The sequence below is a fragment of the Leptodactylus fuscus genome, chromosome 10 (assembly GCF_031893055.1).
Source record: "Leptodactylus fuscus isolate aLepFus1 chromosome 10, aLepFus1.hap2, whole genome shotgun sequence".
Lineage (NCBI taxonomy): Eukaryota > Metazoa > Chordata > Amphibia > Anura > Leptodactylidae > Leptodactylus > Leptodactylus fuscus.
In genome coordinates, this window is record NC_134274.1 from 80,857,528 (window position 1) to 80,871,854 (window position 14,327).

A 14,327-nucleotide genomic window follows, 5' to 3' on the forward strand; every position below is an offset into this window, starting at 1 on the left:
ATTACTGTATGCACAGTGTATTACTGTATACAGCAGGGGTCCTCAAACTACGGCCCGTGGGCCACATGCGGCCCGCCGATCACATCTGTCCGGCCCGCCGGCACCACCGGCAGGCGCGCATTTATAATGAAGCTCCTGAGGAGCTCGGGCCAGGCCATGTAGCGCACTTCACTTCACCTATTGGAGGGCACCGCTCCTGATGTCTGCGCGATCTGCTCTGTCTCCGGTGTCCGCCTGTGTCCGCCTGTCACATCGCATGTGTGCGATGTAAGGCGGATACCGGTGATCTGCCTCCGGTATCTATGCCCCCTGAAGTAAGCACTATAATATCTTACTGTAGGATTGATAACCCCTCAGGGGGCGCTCACACTTGTGTTTGGTGTGTGCATTCCGCTGGGTCAGCTTTAAAGGGATTCTACCATTAAAAACTGGTTTTGTCGTTGACACGTCAGAATAGCCTTAAGAAAGGCTATTCTTCTCCGCGCCACCGTTCAGTTAAAATTCCATTTTCTGTCGGTATGCAAATGAGTTCTCTTGCAGCACTGGGGGCGTCTCCAATGCTACGAGAGAACTCTCCAGCGCCACCTCTATCTTCTTCTGGAACGTCATCTTCATGCGTCTTCTTCCGGCGCAGGCGGTGAAACTTGTACGCCTTGGGCCTCGCTCAGAGCCGACTGCACATGCCCGCGGTCACAAGAAAAATGGCCGCTTGCACAGTAAGTAAGCAGCCATTTTCTTGTGGCCTGTGGGCGTGCTCAGTCGGCTCTGCCTGCACCAGAAGAAGACGCATAAAGACGACGTTCCAGAAGAAGTTGGAGGCGGCGCTGGAGAGTTCTCTCGCAGCATTGGGGACGCCCCCAGTGCTGCAAGATAACTCATTTGCATACCAACAGAAAACGGAATTTTAACCAAACGGCGGGCAAAGAAGAAATCGAAAGGTAGGAGAAGAAGAGGCTTTCTTAAGGCTATTCCTATGTGTTATCGAGAAAAAAATGTGATTTTAATGGTAGAATCCCTTTAAACTATATTCCGGCCCTCCAATGGTCCGAGGGACAGTGACCTGGCCCACCTTTTAAAAAGTTTGAGGACCCCTGGTATACGTGCATGTCGGGTCATGCTATTTTGTTTTAATGCTATTGTGTGTTTTACTAGCCCTTCTTACTTTGGCATATATAAATTGTTGGAAAGGGTTAATTAGGGACGGACCCTGAATTAGGGTGAGGTTCCAGGTCAGGGCCCTGGCTGTGTAGGGCGGTGACCCTGTATTAGGCTGTATTAGGTGATTTTAGTCCCTTCCCAAGACTATCTTATAGGGACTGTCGTTATTCTCTATATTTCACTCTATTTTCACATGAAATGGCCTCTTTAGATTTTTCCTATCACGGATTGAAGTCGGGTCAGTGTGATTGGTTACCTTACTTGGGACCGCCGTGTCCACTGTAAACTATTCCGTGGTTGTGGAGATATTTCATTGTTCTATATGAGGTGACATGTCAGATGTGTGACTTTTTATATATTTTTGTGGATATATATATATATATATATATATATATATATATATATATATATATATATATATATTTATACTTATAACTTATATCATTATATGTTGAGTCTTATATCTTGATTGCTCTTTTTGGATTATAATTGGATTAAGTGAGCAACATTTTTTGAACTATAGTGTTTTTTCTTGTCTGTACATTGGAAAATGCTTCTTTCTCCACTTATCTTTTCCTGCCTTCTCTTTGCTAAACTGAGATTTACTGAGAAATCTCTGCATAGGTGTCAGATTACATAGAAGTCTATGCACAGGCAGGGGCTAATGCAGCTGCATGGTGAAGTTTCAAATCAAATCAAACAAGCTTTATTGGCACGTCCGAATAGATATTTGGCATTGCCAAAGCTAGTAAAGTGTGTGTGGGGGGGAGTTGGGGTCGGGGAGGTTTGGGGCCCAGCCACCTACCCAGACCAGCCAAAAAGGGACTCTAGCCCAACAGAGACCTTCCAGCTGGAGTTCTACAAGTACCTGCTCCATGTCCATCGCAACACTACCAACATGGCCTGCAGGGCAGAGCTAGGCAGACTCCCCCTATGGCTCACCATACAGAAGAGGGCGCTAGCTTTCCAGGCACACATCCAGGGGAGCAAGCCCGACTCCTACCACCACCAAGCATGGCTAAGCCACCTGAGCAAACCAGACACCCACCAACCAAACAACAGCCAACCACCAAACCAAAAACACCAACAGATGATAACCAAGGCCGAAATAAAGGCGACCACAGAGGCAAACAGAGAGCGGTACATTGAAGAATGGAGAAACGAAATAAATAACTCCAAGAAACTCACCGTGTACCAATCCCTACAAAGGGACTACACCATGGCCACCTACCTGGAGAGAATACGCCACCGCAAACACAGACAGACCCTGAGCCGGTACAGACTGAGCGCCCACAACCTAGAGATAGAGACGGGACGATACAGGCAGACGTACAAGCCACGGGAGAACAGACTGTGCCAGCACTGTGACCAGGGGGTCCTAGAAGACGAGACCCACTTCCTGCTACACTGCACCAAATACTCAGCTGTGAGGGCCGGCTACTACCAAAGACTCTCTGCCCACATCCCAGACTTCATATCTGCAGACGAGAAGAGGAAACTCTACATCCTACTGGGAGAAGAAGAGGCCACTGTGGAGATCGCTGCCCAATACGTGTCCAGCTGTCACCAAACCAGAGGAAGATGAGACTCCACGGACTGTTATATTTATCCAAATACACCCGCCCCACCCCCACCTCCCCACATAGCGGTCACCAACTAAGAGGAAGATGAGACTCCACGGCCTGTTATACCCCAAACCATCCGCCCCACCCCACCCCACCTCCCCATATAGCGGTCACCAACTAAGAGAAAGATGAGACTCCATGGACTGTTATATTTATCCAATTACCCTCAGGTGCACACTCGGACATGGAAAATGTGAGTGCACTGCACTGTCATGTGAATGTAGCCTTAGTGTAGGAGTGGGGGAGTTATAGATCAGGTTATTGCAGGAAGGAGAATCCCTTTAAGTAACTATAAATCCAAAGTTTCTAATAAAGCACAATCCCCAGACCACATTCATGTGCACTAGAAAGGACTGATCTGCTGATGGACAAACATGACATAACTGGGAGCACAACAGCTGATCAGTGGAGGTCCTAGGTGTCAGACAATAACCAATGACCTAGGTCATCAGTATATAATTGCCCAAAACCCCTTTAAAAATACCAGGGGGGTGAGCTAAAACTAAATGTTCCAGAATTCTGGGTCAGTTGCATTAAAACCAAATGGTGTCCGAGTTTTGCACCACTTAGCTCTTAGTGATCAGCTAGTGAAACCATATTCTTATGATGAGACTGGACCTTAAAGGGATTGTCCTGGATTAGACAAACATGTCCGCACCACGGTTGTGTCATTGTTTTACAGTATAGTTCTATTTTAGTGACTACAGCTGAGACTGCAGTACCACACACCACCTGTGGATGAGCGCGGCGCTGTTTTTTGGTAGAAAGCAGCCACGTTTTTCCTAATTCGGTACACACCCTTTAAGGATTTTTCTTCTCTGACTCTTATATTATTTCTTCACATATGATCTTAGGATGAAGAGCTGATCCATATTAAAGTTGAGTCTTTAGCAAGTGAAGAGGAGACGCAGTGTAAGGAGGAGGAGACCCCTGTAGATATCAGCCCAGGTGAGTGTTACCTACTGTATACACAGACACTACATCTTCTCCAGGTCTTGTATCTTACGTCCTCCTCCGTCTATATGGGAGAGCTTACCCTGCAGTGTCTTGGATCTACATGGAGTCTATGGGTCACACAGTTTAACAAAAGTGCTCTGCCTTCTTTTCTGTAAGCAGCGCCACACTTGTCTGTGGTCATTTGTATGTATTGCAGCTCAGCACCCAGTCAAGTTAATGTTGCTGTGCTATAATACCGGCCCCAGCTCATGCACAAGAGTATATAACAGGCTTTATCAGCCTCCGTATCATGAAACTGCGTGCACTGCACAACACAAGTCCTCTCTGGCAGAGGGAAGCGAGTACTGCTGATGACTAGACTGACGGCTGTCATACAGTTATACTAAGGGACGTGACCGCTCAGCCTGACTGTAGACTTACCCGCAGCAGGGTGGCTCAGTGCTTAGCATTGTTGCCTTTCAGCACTGGGCTACGATGTAACCACTAAGAAAAAGTTACAAAAAAAAAAAAAAAAAAGTTTTAAAAACACGCGGAGGGGGCGGGGCCACGCGGAGCAAGCGTCTTTAGCAGGACCTGCTCTCTGCCTGAGCGTGAGGGGCGGCCGCTGGAGCAGCGCTGCTCCAGCGGCCACCCCAATCCACCGCTCAGTGACGGTGACCCTAAGCCAGTCCAGGACCCTTAGCCCTTAGCCCTGGCATACCGCTGCCTGAAACAGTCTCTTTAGGTCACCTCATGGGAGGTGCGGCGCTGCCCCTACGCTTACAGCAAGCCGTGTTCCATTGAAGCCCTTCCCAACGTCCATCAGTATAGTACAGCAGATGTCAGGTATTTAAAAGGAGTTGAGCAGCCTTGACTCTGGTGATCACAGGTATTAACTTCCGATGCCACCTTGGTCAACCGAGGCACCATTTTGCCAGGGATCAACAGCGCCCAGAGCAAGATCCAGGGCCTACGTCCCTTTGGCGTGACAGTCGTGGACCTACTGAAGACTTCCAGGCTTGTCTGCTATGACCAGCCGCAATATCAATGTATAGAATCTCCCATAAAATAGTGGGAAAAAAAGAAGCTTTAAAAAATTTTTTAAAAGTTGTAAATCCCTCCTTTCCCTAGAATACATATAAATATAGAAAATGACTGTGACACATACACATTAGGTATCCCTGTGTCTGACAGTGCCCGGTCTACTGAATATGGGGGATCTGCAGTGCTCCTGGTCCGTCGGGAAGGGGTTAATAGGAGCACTGCAGATCCCCTATAGTCAGCCAGGCTGAATTCCAAGTGGGGTGAAAAAAAAACAGTCCTCAGGCTCAGGGAAGGGGCAGACAGACAACCAAAACACCCCCTCCCCTTCCCCAGCATCTACTGCACCCAAAAACTCCGACCATTTTAATTTTTGAAATTTCCCAGCAGCTGCTGCATTTCCCCTCCCCCTCGGCTTATACTCGAGTCAATAAGTTTTCCCAGTTTTTTATGGTAAAATGAGGGGCCTCGGCTTATACTCGGGTCGGCTTATACTCGAGTATATACGGTAATTGTTACTAGTCCCTAGTTACTATAAAGGCAAAATTCGGTTAGTACTACTAGTAACCACCACCCACCGTTTCAAAACTTCCTACACCCTAGCAGTCATTAAAACTCCCGTCTACCACAATATCTATTGATACACCTACCCCTTCTCTAACCCTTAGGGGTACTATGTTTAACACGTGTCATTTACGCTGCAGAGTGCAGACGGTAAAAACGAAGCCTGGAAGGAAGATGCACAAATGCACTTTTTCTCTGACTTTTTGGTTTGGGAAGGGGTTAAAACATAAAACTATATAAATTTGATACCTCCCAAATCATACTGACGCACAGAATACAGGTGACATGTCATTTTGGCTGCACAGTGAACGCAAAGCCCGTAAGAAAGTCGCACAACTGCAGTTTTTTTTTCCAGTTCCACCTCGTTCTGACATTTTTTGCAGCCTCCCAATACATTGTGCAGAATATTACATGGTACCATTACAAAGTACAATCTGTCCCACAAACATTAAGCCCTCGTGTGGCCCTGTTAGTTATCGGGTTTGGAAAGTGGGGGAGTCGAAAACAGAAATTGAAAAATACCTGTGGCGGGAAGGGGTTAAACAACAATTGTTGGGTAATGTAGTGATGGACGTAACTAGAGGAACCTAGATCGGGTCTTCTGAGCTGGAGCGGGCCCACCCTCAGGGTGACATGATGATGGGGAATGACACTGGAAGTTGTTATAATGTTTATATAATTATTATTATTATTATTTGATGTTATGTGATATTCTGTCCCCTCATCACTGTTGTAACGTCCTGTGCTCCGTGTTCTGTAATATTAATCAAATCAAAGGAGCTTTATTGGCACGTCCAAATAGATCTTTGGCGTTGCCAAAGCAAGTAAAGTGAGGGGGAGAGTTGGGGTTGGGGGGAGAATGGTGGATATGGGGGGGGTGGGGTGGGTGGTTTGGGGTATAACAGTCCGTGGAGTCTCATCTTCCTCTTGTTTGGTGACAGCTATATGGGGAGGGTGGGGGGGGGCATGTATTGGGATAAATATAACAGTCCGTGGAGTCTCATCTTCCTCTTCGTTGGTGACTGCTATATGGGGAGGTGGGGGTGGGGTGGGGCGGGTGTATTGGGATAAATATAACAGTCCATGGAGTCTCATCTTCCTCTTATTTGGTGACAGCTGGACACGTATTGGGCAGCGATCTCCACAGTGGCCTCTTCTTCTCCCAGTAGGATGTAGAGTTTCCTCTTCTCGTCTGCAGATATGAAGTCTGGGATGTGGGCAGAGAGTCTTTGGTAGTAGACGGCCCTCACAGCTGAGTATTTGGTGCAGTGTAGCAGGAAGTGGGTCTCGTCTTCTAGGGCCCCCTGGTCACAGTGCTGGCACAGTCTCTTCTCCCGTGGCTTGTACGTCTGCCTGTATCGCCCCGTCTCTATCTCCAGGTTGTGGGCTCTCAGTCTGTACCAGCTAAGGGTCTGTCTTTGTTTGGGGTGGCGTATTCTCTCCAGGTAGGTGGCCATGGTGTAGTCCCTTTGCAGTGACTGGTACACGGTGAGTTTCTTGGAGTTATTTATTGCGCTTCTCCATTCCTCGATGTACCGCTCTTTGTCTCTTTCAATGACTCCTTTTATTTGAGCCTTGTTCAGGGCATGTTGGGGGTTTTGGCTTGGCAGATGGCTGATGCTTGGTTGGGGGGGTATCAGTTTTTCTCGGGGCTCTGTGGCTCAGCCAGGCTTGGTTGTGGTAAGAGCCAGGACTGCTGCCCTGTATGTGAGTCCAGAATGATAGCGCCCTCTTCTGTATGGTGAACCATAGGGGGAGTCTGCCTAGCTCTGCCCTGCAGGCCATGTTGGAGGTGTTGCAATGGACATGGAGCAGGTATTTGCAGAACTCCAGGTGGAAGTTCTCTGTTGGGCTGGAATCCCACCTTGACTGGTCTGGGTAGGTGGCTGGGCCCCAAACCTCGCTGCCATAGAGAAGGATCGGGGAGATGACTGCGTCAAATATCTTCAGCCAGACCCTCACCGGTGGTTTGAGGTGGTACAGTTGTCTTCTGATGGCGTAGAAGGTTCTGCAGGCTTTTCCTTTCAGGGTTTCTATTGCTACTTTGAAGCTCCGTCTCAGAAGAGAGTAGAGAACCTTGAGGGATATCACATCTGAAAACCACACAGGAAAGTTTGTAGATGCCATCAGACCCAGAAGACCCAGCCTCCGGCGCCAAAGGAAGGACAAGGCTGCTGAACCACATAAACCAGACGACTAAAGAAGAAGTCGCACTGATTGTCTCCTGCAAGAGAGAATCCTGAACTGAACAAGGGCCTACATCCCCCTGATCGAAACAATGGCGCCTCGCAACAGTAACATCAGCCAGAGGCTTCTATTCACTAAACTCAATTTCTTAAAGATTTCACAATTCTGCTCCTGAGTTATCTGAGGTCCCTCTGAGAATAACATGTTGTGAAAAGTAGAAATACAAGAACGTTACAGTACTATGTTTGCAAACTAAGTGTAGTATACCCTATTAAAGAAAGATAAAACTGGAGACAGTAAACTACCACCAGTAGGCCTCTCACCTGATGGGGATGTGATAAAGTCACAACGCCCTGGGGTGCAGGATTCAGGGAAATGACTCTGGTGAGAGTGGCAGCGGTGACCCGGGAAATAAGCAGGACAAGAAATGGAGGCAAGGATCCGCGCTCAGTGGTCGTGCAGGAAAGGTAATGCGGAAAAACCGATCGTGTGGGTAGGACCAACTTTATTGGAATAAAATACAGTACAGCACAACGCGTTTCGGGTTGTAAAAAAAACCTTTTTCAAGTGCACAAATCACTGCAACAATAGACACGAATCATGATCATGAACAATTTGTACAATTTGATCATTAGCCATGTTTTAAATTATTTTTAGAATTCATTTTGATTGTAATGTAAATTTGGATCTCTGTGTATCTTATAGAAATGGGAGTCATAGTTTTTATTTTTATATGCATAAATTGATTTTTAAGCTTTATTTTTATGAACCATGTTGGCGTAGTTTTGTTTTGCAAGCATCCAACATTATGGTCAAACAATTCATGTCTTGACAATGTGTAGTTTATATATTAACTAGCTATAACCCGCGACTTCACTGTCCCCTCACCCTTGCGCGAACCACCTGCGGCGCGGCCCATGGCCCCCCACGGCCCTTTCCTTGCGGCCGGCGCTGGACCCTCCCACAGCATCGTGGGCCAGGACCCCATGGCCCTGCTGCTGCACCTCCGACCCTCCCCTTTCCCCCACCCATGCCCCCGGCCCTCCCCTTAAGCCCCATCTGCGCCCCCGGCCCCCTTCTCCCCCCCTTTAGAGATTAGTCACCTCCTACATCTACCCCTTCCCCACACCACCACCTACCCATGACCTCGATTACCCTCCCCTCCTTTCCACATGTGCAATCTGGCCCCCCACCCCCCTACTTACCTTCTGCCCTCTGGTGCCAAACCTCCCCTTCCCCCTCCCTAACCCCCACGGCCCCTACCCATCACCTGTTGTACCCTCCCCCCCCCCCCCACCTTAAGCAACCCGCCGATCCCTGTTCCCCGCAGCACTCACCATATAGATGCTGGGGAGGTGTGTGTCTCGTGGCTGCAGCTTCAGTAAGCATGTGCAGTCCTTCCTGTGCCGTGTGTTCCCAGCTGCACAGTTCGCGGGTACGTGCGGCTGGGCTTGTTCGGGCCGGGCGTGCTGCTGCATGCTACGCCGGCCTGAGGCAATGTGTGGCAGACCGGCATGTCTGCGGCGTTCAGAACCATGTGGGCAGCCGCCATGTTGAGGAAAGGGTCCCCGCGCTCTGGCCACACCCACAATTTGGCGCCAACCTATGGGCTGCTGTGCTGGCTCCCTATCCCGCTCACACACTGCCATGCACCAATAGGAGTGGCATCTAACTACCTGCGCTGACGTCATGCCCGGGCCGACAGCGGAGCAGGAGACAACTTTCAAGGGTCGCGGTGGCGTTTTGGAGTGAGTGAGACACTTTTAAAGTAGCCTATTACCCCTTCCAGGCCAATATGTAGGTGTGTGTGAAATTTCTATGAAATCCATTCAGCCGTTCCGGTGTGATTGAGGAACAAACATCGAAACATCCAAACTCACAAACTTTCACATTTATAATATTAGTAGGATATTCACAGTAGTTGAACTTTTTTTTAATATACATCTCGACAATTATTTAGAGTTGATTTGGCCGTATTTACACTAAGACATGATGCTTCCTTGGGTTTGTCACTCAAGGCTCTCTGTTCTGATCACTTATTATCGTTATGTCCAATTCTTTTTGTCTTTTTTGTATTGTTGCAGTGATTTGTGCACTTGAAAAAGGGTTTTTTTACAACCCGAAACGCGTTGTGCTGTACTGTATTTTATTCCAATAAAGTTGGTCCTACCCACACGATCGGTTTTTCCTGCACGACCACTGAGCGCGGATCCTTGCCTCCATTTCTTGTCCTACAGTACTATGTTTGCCAGGGAGCTAGCGCAGGCTCGTAGGAGCAGGGACTTGACCCTTTCTGCAAAGGAAGTGTGTGGACTGCTGGAGAGTGTCAGGAACAGGGGTGTAATTTGAGCGGGTGCAGTCGCATCAGAGCCCAGGAGCCTTAGGGGGCCCATAAGCACTGGTATCAGTATTGAGATTGCCGCTTCCATCTGGCCCGTGAGCCAAGGAGACCCACAGATTACCCGAACCACACTAAGGTGGATTAAACTCCTCCACACCCGTAACCATCACTATCAAGAATTCGCTGTAGGGATGAGGTAGGGGGGCCCGGACAAAAGATTGCATCGGGGCCCACAAGACTTTAGTTACGCCACTGGTAGGTAACCAGACAGGTTCATTTCCCCTTAGCCACCCTTGGTATTTTATTAGGGCATTGTAACTTTCTATGCGCACAGTCGGCCGCGGTTAGTTCTTATCTACACGGCTGTATTTGTTATCTTTATTCTTTCTGTATATAATTTGGAATATCACATGTTTTACAAGTGTATATGGTTAGTGTCATTTCAACAGTCTTTGCATAAATCAGGGGGAGTGCAAAGTGAATATTAGAAACTTTGTAAAAATCCTTCTTTCTGCTATAATCAGGTTGTTTCCCCCTCACCCTATCTAAACTGACTTTCACTCTGAGATCTCTGCAGTTTGTGTCTTGAGATGGGCTATTTCTATAGAAATTCATGAAGGGAGAGAGAGGGGTGAGAAAGAAGCAAAAACATAGGCTCAGTCATTCTTAAAGGGGTTGTCCCATCACAAGGATCCTATCTATACTGCTTGTAAATGTGGATGTAAGACTTTTCCTAAATACATTGCTTCAGCAAAACTGCTTTGTTTGTCCACTATCTTACTTTATTCATTTCATTGTTGACACAGCCCTTGACTTATCTGCTCAAAAGAAAGAGCTGCTTTCATTTCTGAACTCGTCTTCTGTTCTCCCAGTTATCAGGCTAGCTAATTCAATTATATTTATTATGGCAGAGACAGGCAGTCTCTGGATGTAACACAGAATGGAGTTCCTCCTGCCTGTACTTCATAGTCCAATATTGTGCATATAGTGTTGTTTGAGGACCTTTGATGACATCACAGGCCCTTCAGCCGCCCCATAGGATCACGCTATGCGGTGGGCGGAGCTACACATTAATTTAGGGGCGGAGCTAAACAGCAGGTTACACGTGAAACCCCGCCCACCAAATGACGCAAGAAACCAGAAAGAAAGAAGATTTTACAGCAGTGAAGACTGGTGAGTATGCGACATGGGAATACCCCTTTAAATTAAAAAAATTCATCATCATAGCCCAAGTACTTTTTTCACATCAGTACATGCTGTTGCACCTTTGTATATGTCCTGCATGGCCCTGCAACTGTTTCTAAGTGAGAGACAATTATGGAACAGGTTCTTCTCTACTCACTATGTGCTGTTTCTGGTAACAAGTCTCCACCCGCCAGCTCAGTGAGAACTGCAAGTTACGGAGGGGAAAACTGCAAACTAATGCAAAATATAGCTCCTATAATGACCAGATGTAGTGTTATTCCTTGTGTACACACACCGGCTTATCTTGAAATGTCACCAGAAACAATAGGCATTAAGGTTCTCAGTTAGGTCATGTTAATAATCTTGTCTTGTGTGGGAAACTGTCAGTAGGATTGATTCAGAATAAGATTTTAAAAGTATTTTTTTCTCCAGCAGATGACTACGCCAGGAACCCAGAAGGACATATTATTTTATTTCCAGATCCTAGCGTCAACCAAGATAAATTTGGAAAACCCCGGACTGGCCCCCAAATATCCCCAGTCCTTCATGGCAGAGAGCTATGGGGGATAGCCCCATCTTCTGAATCTAGGAAAGAGTTTGCAAAGAACTTAGGTCTTACCCTAGACCAGTGGACTCCTAGTGCTGGACCGTCACAGTGCGGTGGTAATTGTCTTCTCCAAAGGTCTACTCTTGGACATTATACGGATAACACAGAAGACAAGCTCTTTCCATGCACAGACTGTGGGAAATATTTTTCACGTAAGCAACATCTGGAGAGACACCAGATAATTCACACGGGGGTGAAACCGTTTTCGTGTTTACAATGCGGGAAGTGTTTTTCACGCAAACATCATCTTGAGACACACATGAGAACTCACACAGGGGAGAAGCCATTCTCATGTTCAGAATGTGGCAGATGTTTTGCACAGAAATCGGTGCTTCACGAACACGCAAAAGTGCACACGGGCGAGAGACCATATTCATGCTCAGAATGCGGGAAGAAATTTGCCCAGAAATCTGTTCTTGTTGAACATCAGAGAACCCACACAGGGGAGAAGCCATTTTCCTGCCTGGAATGTGGCAAACGTTTCACTCGGAAAGCAACTCTTGTGGAACATCGTAGGATACATATACTGGGGAAGATATTCTCATGCTTGGAATGTGGAAAATCATTTGCCCACAAGTCAATTCTTGTTAGTCATCAGAGAATTCACACAAGAGAGAAGCCATTCTCATGCTCAGAATGTGGGAACCATTTTGCTCGGAAATCAGTTCTAATTGAACATCAGAGAATCCACACAGGGGAGAAGCCATATTCATGTCTGCTGTGTGGGGCAGGGTTTACCCATAAATCGTCTTTTAGCAAACACCAGAAAGTCCACAAAAGGGAAAAGCTGTCCTCGAGTTCATAGGATCAGGAATTTTCAGCCAACTGATTAGCCGGTGGATACCGTACATCACATTAAAAAGTTTTCCCTTATCACCTATCCACAGTGGGCTCCAATTTCCCCTATTTCACTAAAGTAATGGTCAAGAATACACGCTGCTGCTCCCTTCAATCTCTACGGGACTGTCAGGGATGGCTAGATGTTGTGCTTGGCTTTCTTTATCAGTCCCATTGGCTTGCTGTGCATGCTTCACCGCCGCTCCATTCGAGCTGGGAAGATTGGCGTGGCTCTGAATGGTCTGATCAGGCACTATGGATAGGTGATACATTGCTGTCTTGGAAACCCCTTTAACGTTGGCCGAACCTGCCGATCTGGGTGGGAGCTTGACATATCCCATCCTTCTGTTCTTGGGGGGATATACAGATGTATCCATCTTGAACTTGAATCTAATAACTTGCTGCCAGCCTCACAGTACTCGGAAAGATCATTTGTTGAATACAGTTTTTGTATAAATCATTCTATCATTTTGTAATAAAGATCTTTTTCCACTTTTTGTGTGGTTTATGTCCTAATAATTTGTCGTATATACTCCAGTATAAGCCGAGTTGTTCAGCACAGCTGAATAAGCTCCCCTCGGCTTATACTCGAGTCAAGCACAGTGCAGGGGGGTTATTGTTATATACACTCCAGAAGCTCTGTATTGTTTGCACGATGTAGATCTTCTTCAGGTTGGACTCACATTCAGCTGCAGTTGTTCCAGGGAGAGACCTGTCCAGCCAGAAGGTCCACGGGGAGTGCAGCCGGATGCCCTCACTCTCCGGCTGCTGGGACAGCTCCAGGCCGGTGAGCTCGATCCGGTGATGGTTCAGGTGCAGCTGCCGCCAGTGTGGACCGGCGGGGAGCACCATCTTCCGGTAGACTCGCTGCCGAAATGCTGCCCCCCCGACAACTTCGTCACTAACTGTGCAGAGAGTCAGCAGCTGCACAGTTAGTGACGATGTAGGTGCTGGTTGTCTGTCTGCCCCTTCCCTGAGCTTGAAGACTGACTACAGCCAGGCTGAATATAGGGGATCTGCAGTGCTCCTTTTCCGTCGGGAAGGGGCTAATAGGAGCACTGCAGATACCCTATATTCAGCCAGGCTGAATTCCAAGTGGGGGGAAAAACCCCAGTCCTCAAGCTCAGGGAAGAGGCAGACAGACAACCAAAACACTCCCTCTCCTTCCCCAGCATCTACTGCACCCAAAAACTCCAGCCATTCCCCCCCCCCCCTCGGCTTATACTCGAGACAATACGTTTTCCCAGTTTTTTGTGGGAAAATTAGAGGCCTTGGCTTATATTCGGGTCGGCTTATACTCAAGTATATACGGTACATGGTGTTACATGTATATTTTATCTTCTTGTAGAATACAGAATTTACTGCTATATATATATATATATATATATATATATATATATATATATAATATTACTAGCAGGAGGACCCGGCTTCACACGGGTATATTACATTTTTTGTTTGTGTAGTGGCCCCATAAGAATTGTCCAATTTTGCACTGGTGTATTTTGTATGTCGTTTGTGTGCGTCCATAAGTGTCATGTGATCATTTTGGATATCAGTGAAAAACCTGTGATCAGTTGTTATGGATACCTGGAGTAAAGCTGTGTGTATGTGACCTTGTGTAACAGTGTCATCCACAGTGCCCTGCTTCTTTAAAGCTGACATACAGCAGTGAAGAAAAATGGCTGGGTTGCTTTGGAAACCTGGAGTAAAACTGGTGTAATGTGTGGTACTCTGTGCAGAGCCATCCATCTAATTCTCCAGCGTATGGTACTGTCTGCAGAGGCACGTATGTAATCATCCGTGTGTGGTATTGTGTGAAGAGGCACGTATCTAATTCTACGGC

General features: G+C 47.2%; 1 protein-coding gene across 1 annotated transcript in view; it reads left to right on the top strand.

The window, feature by feature from the left end:
• Positions 1-14,327, top strand: part of LOC142219211 (uncharacterized) — a 60,734-nt gene that overhangs the window by 12,743 nt on the left and 33,664 nt on the right. The window contains exons 6-7 of the mRNA XM_075288164.1: positions 3,638-3,731; positions 11,470-12,413. Of these exons, the coding sequence (XP_075144265.1) occupies positions 3,638-3,731; positions 11,470-12,413 (1,038 nt within the window). The remainder of the gene's footprint in view (positions 1-3,637; positions 3,732-11,469; positions 12,414-14,327) is intronic.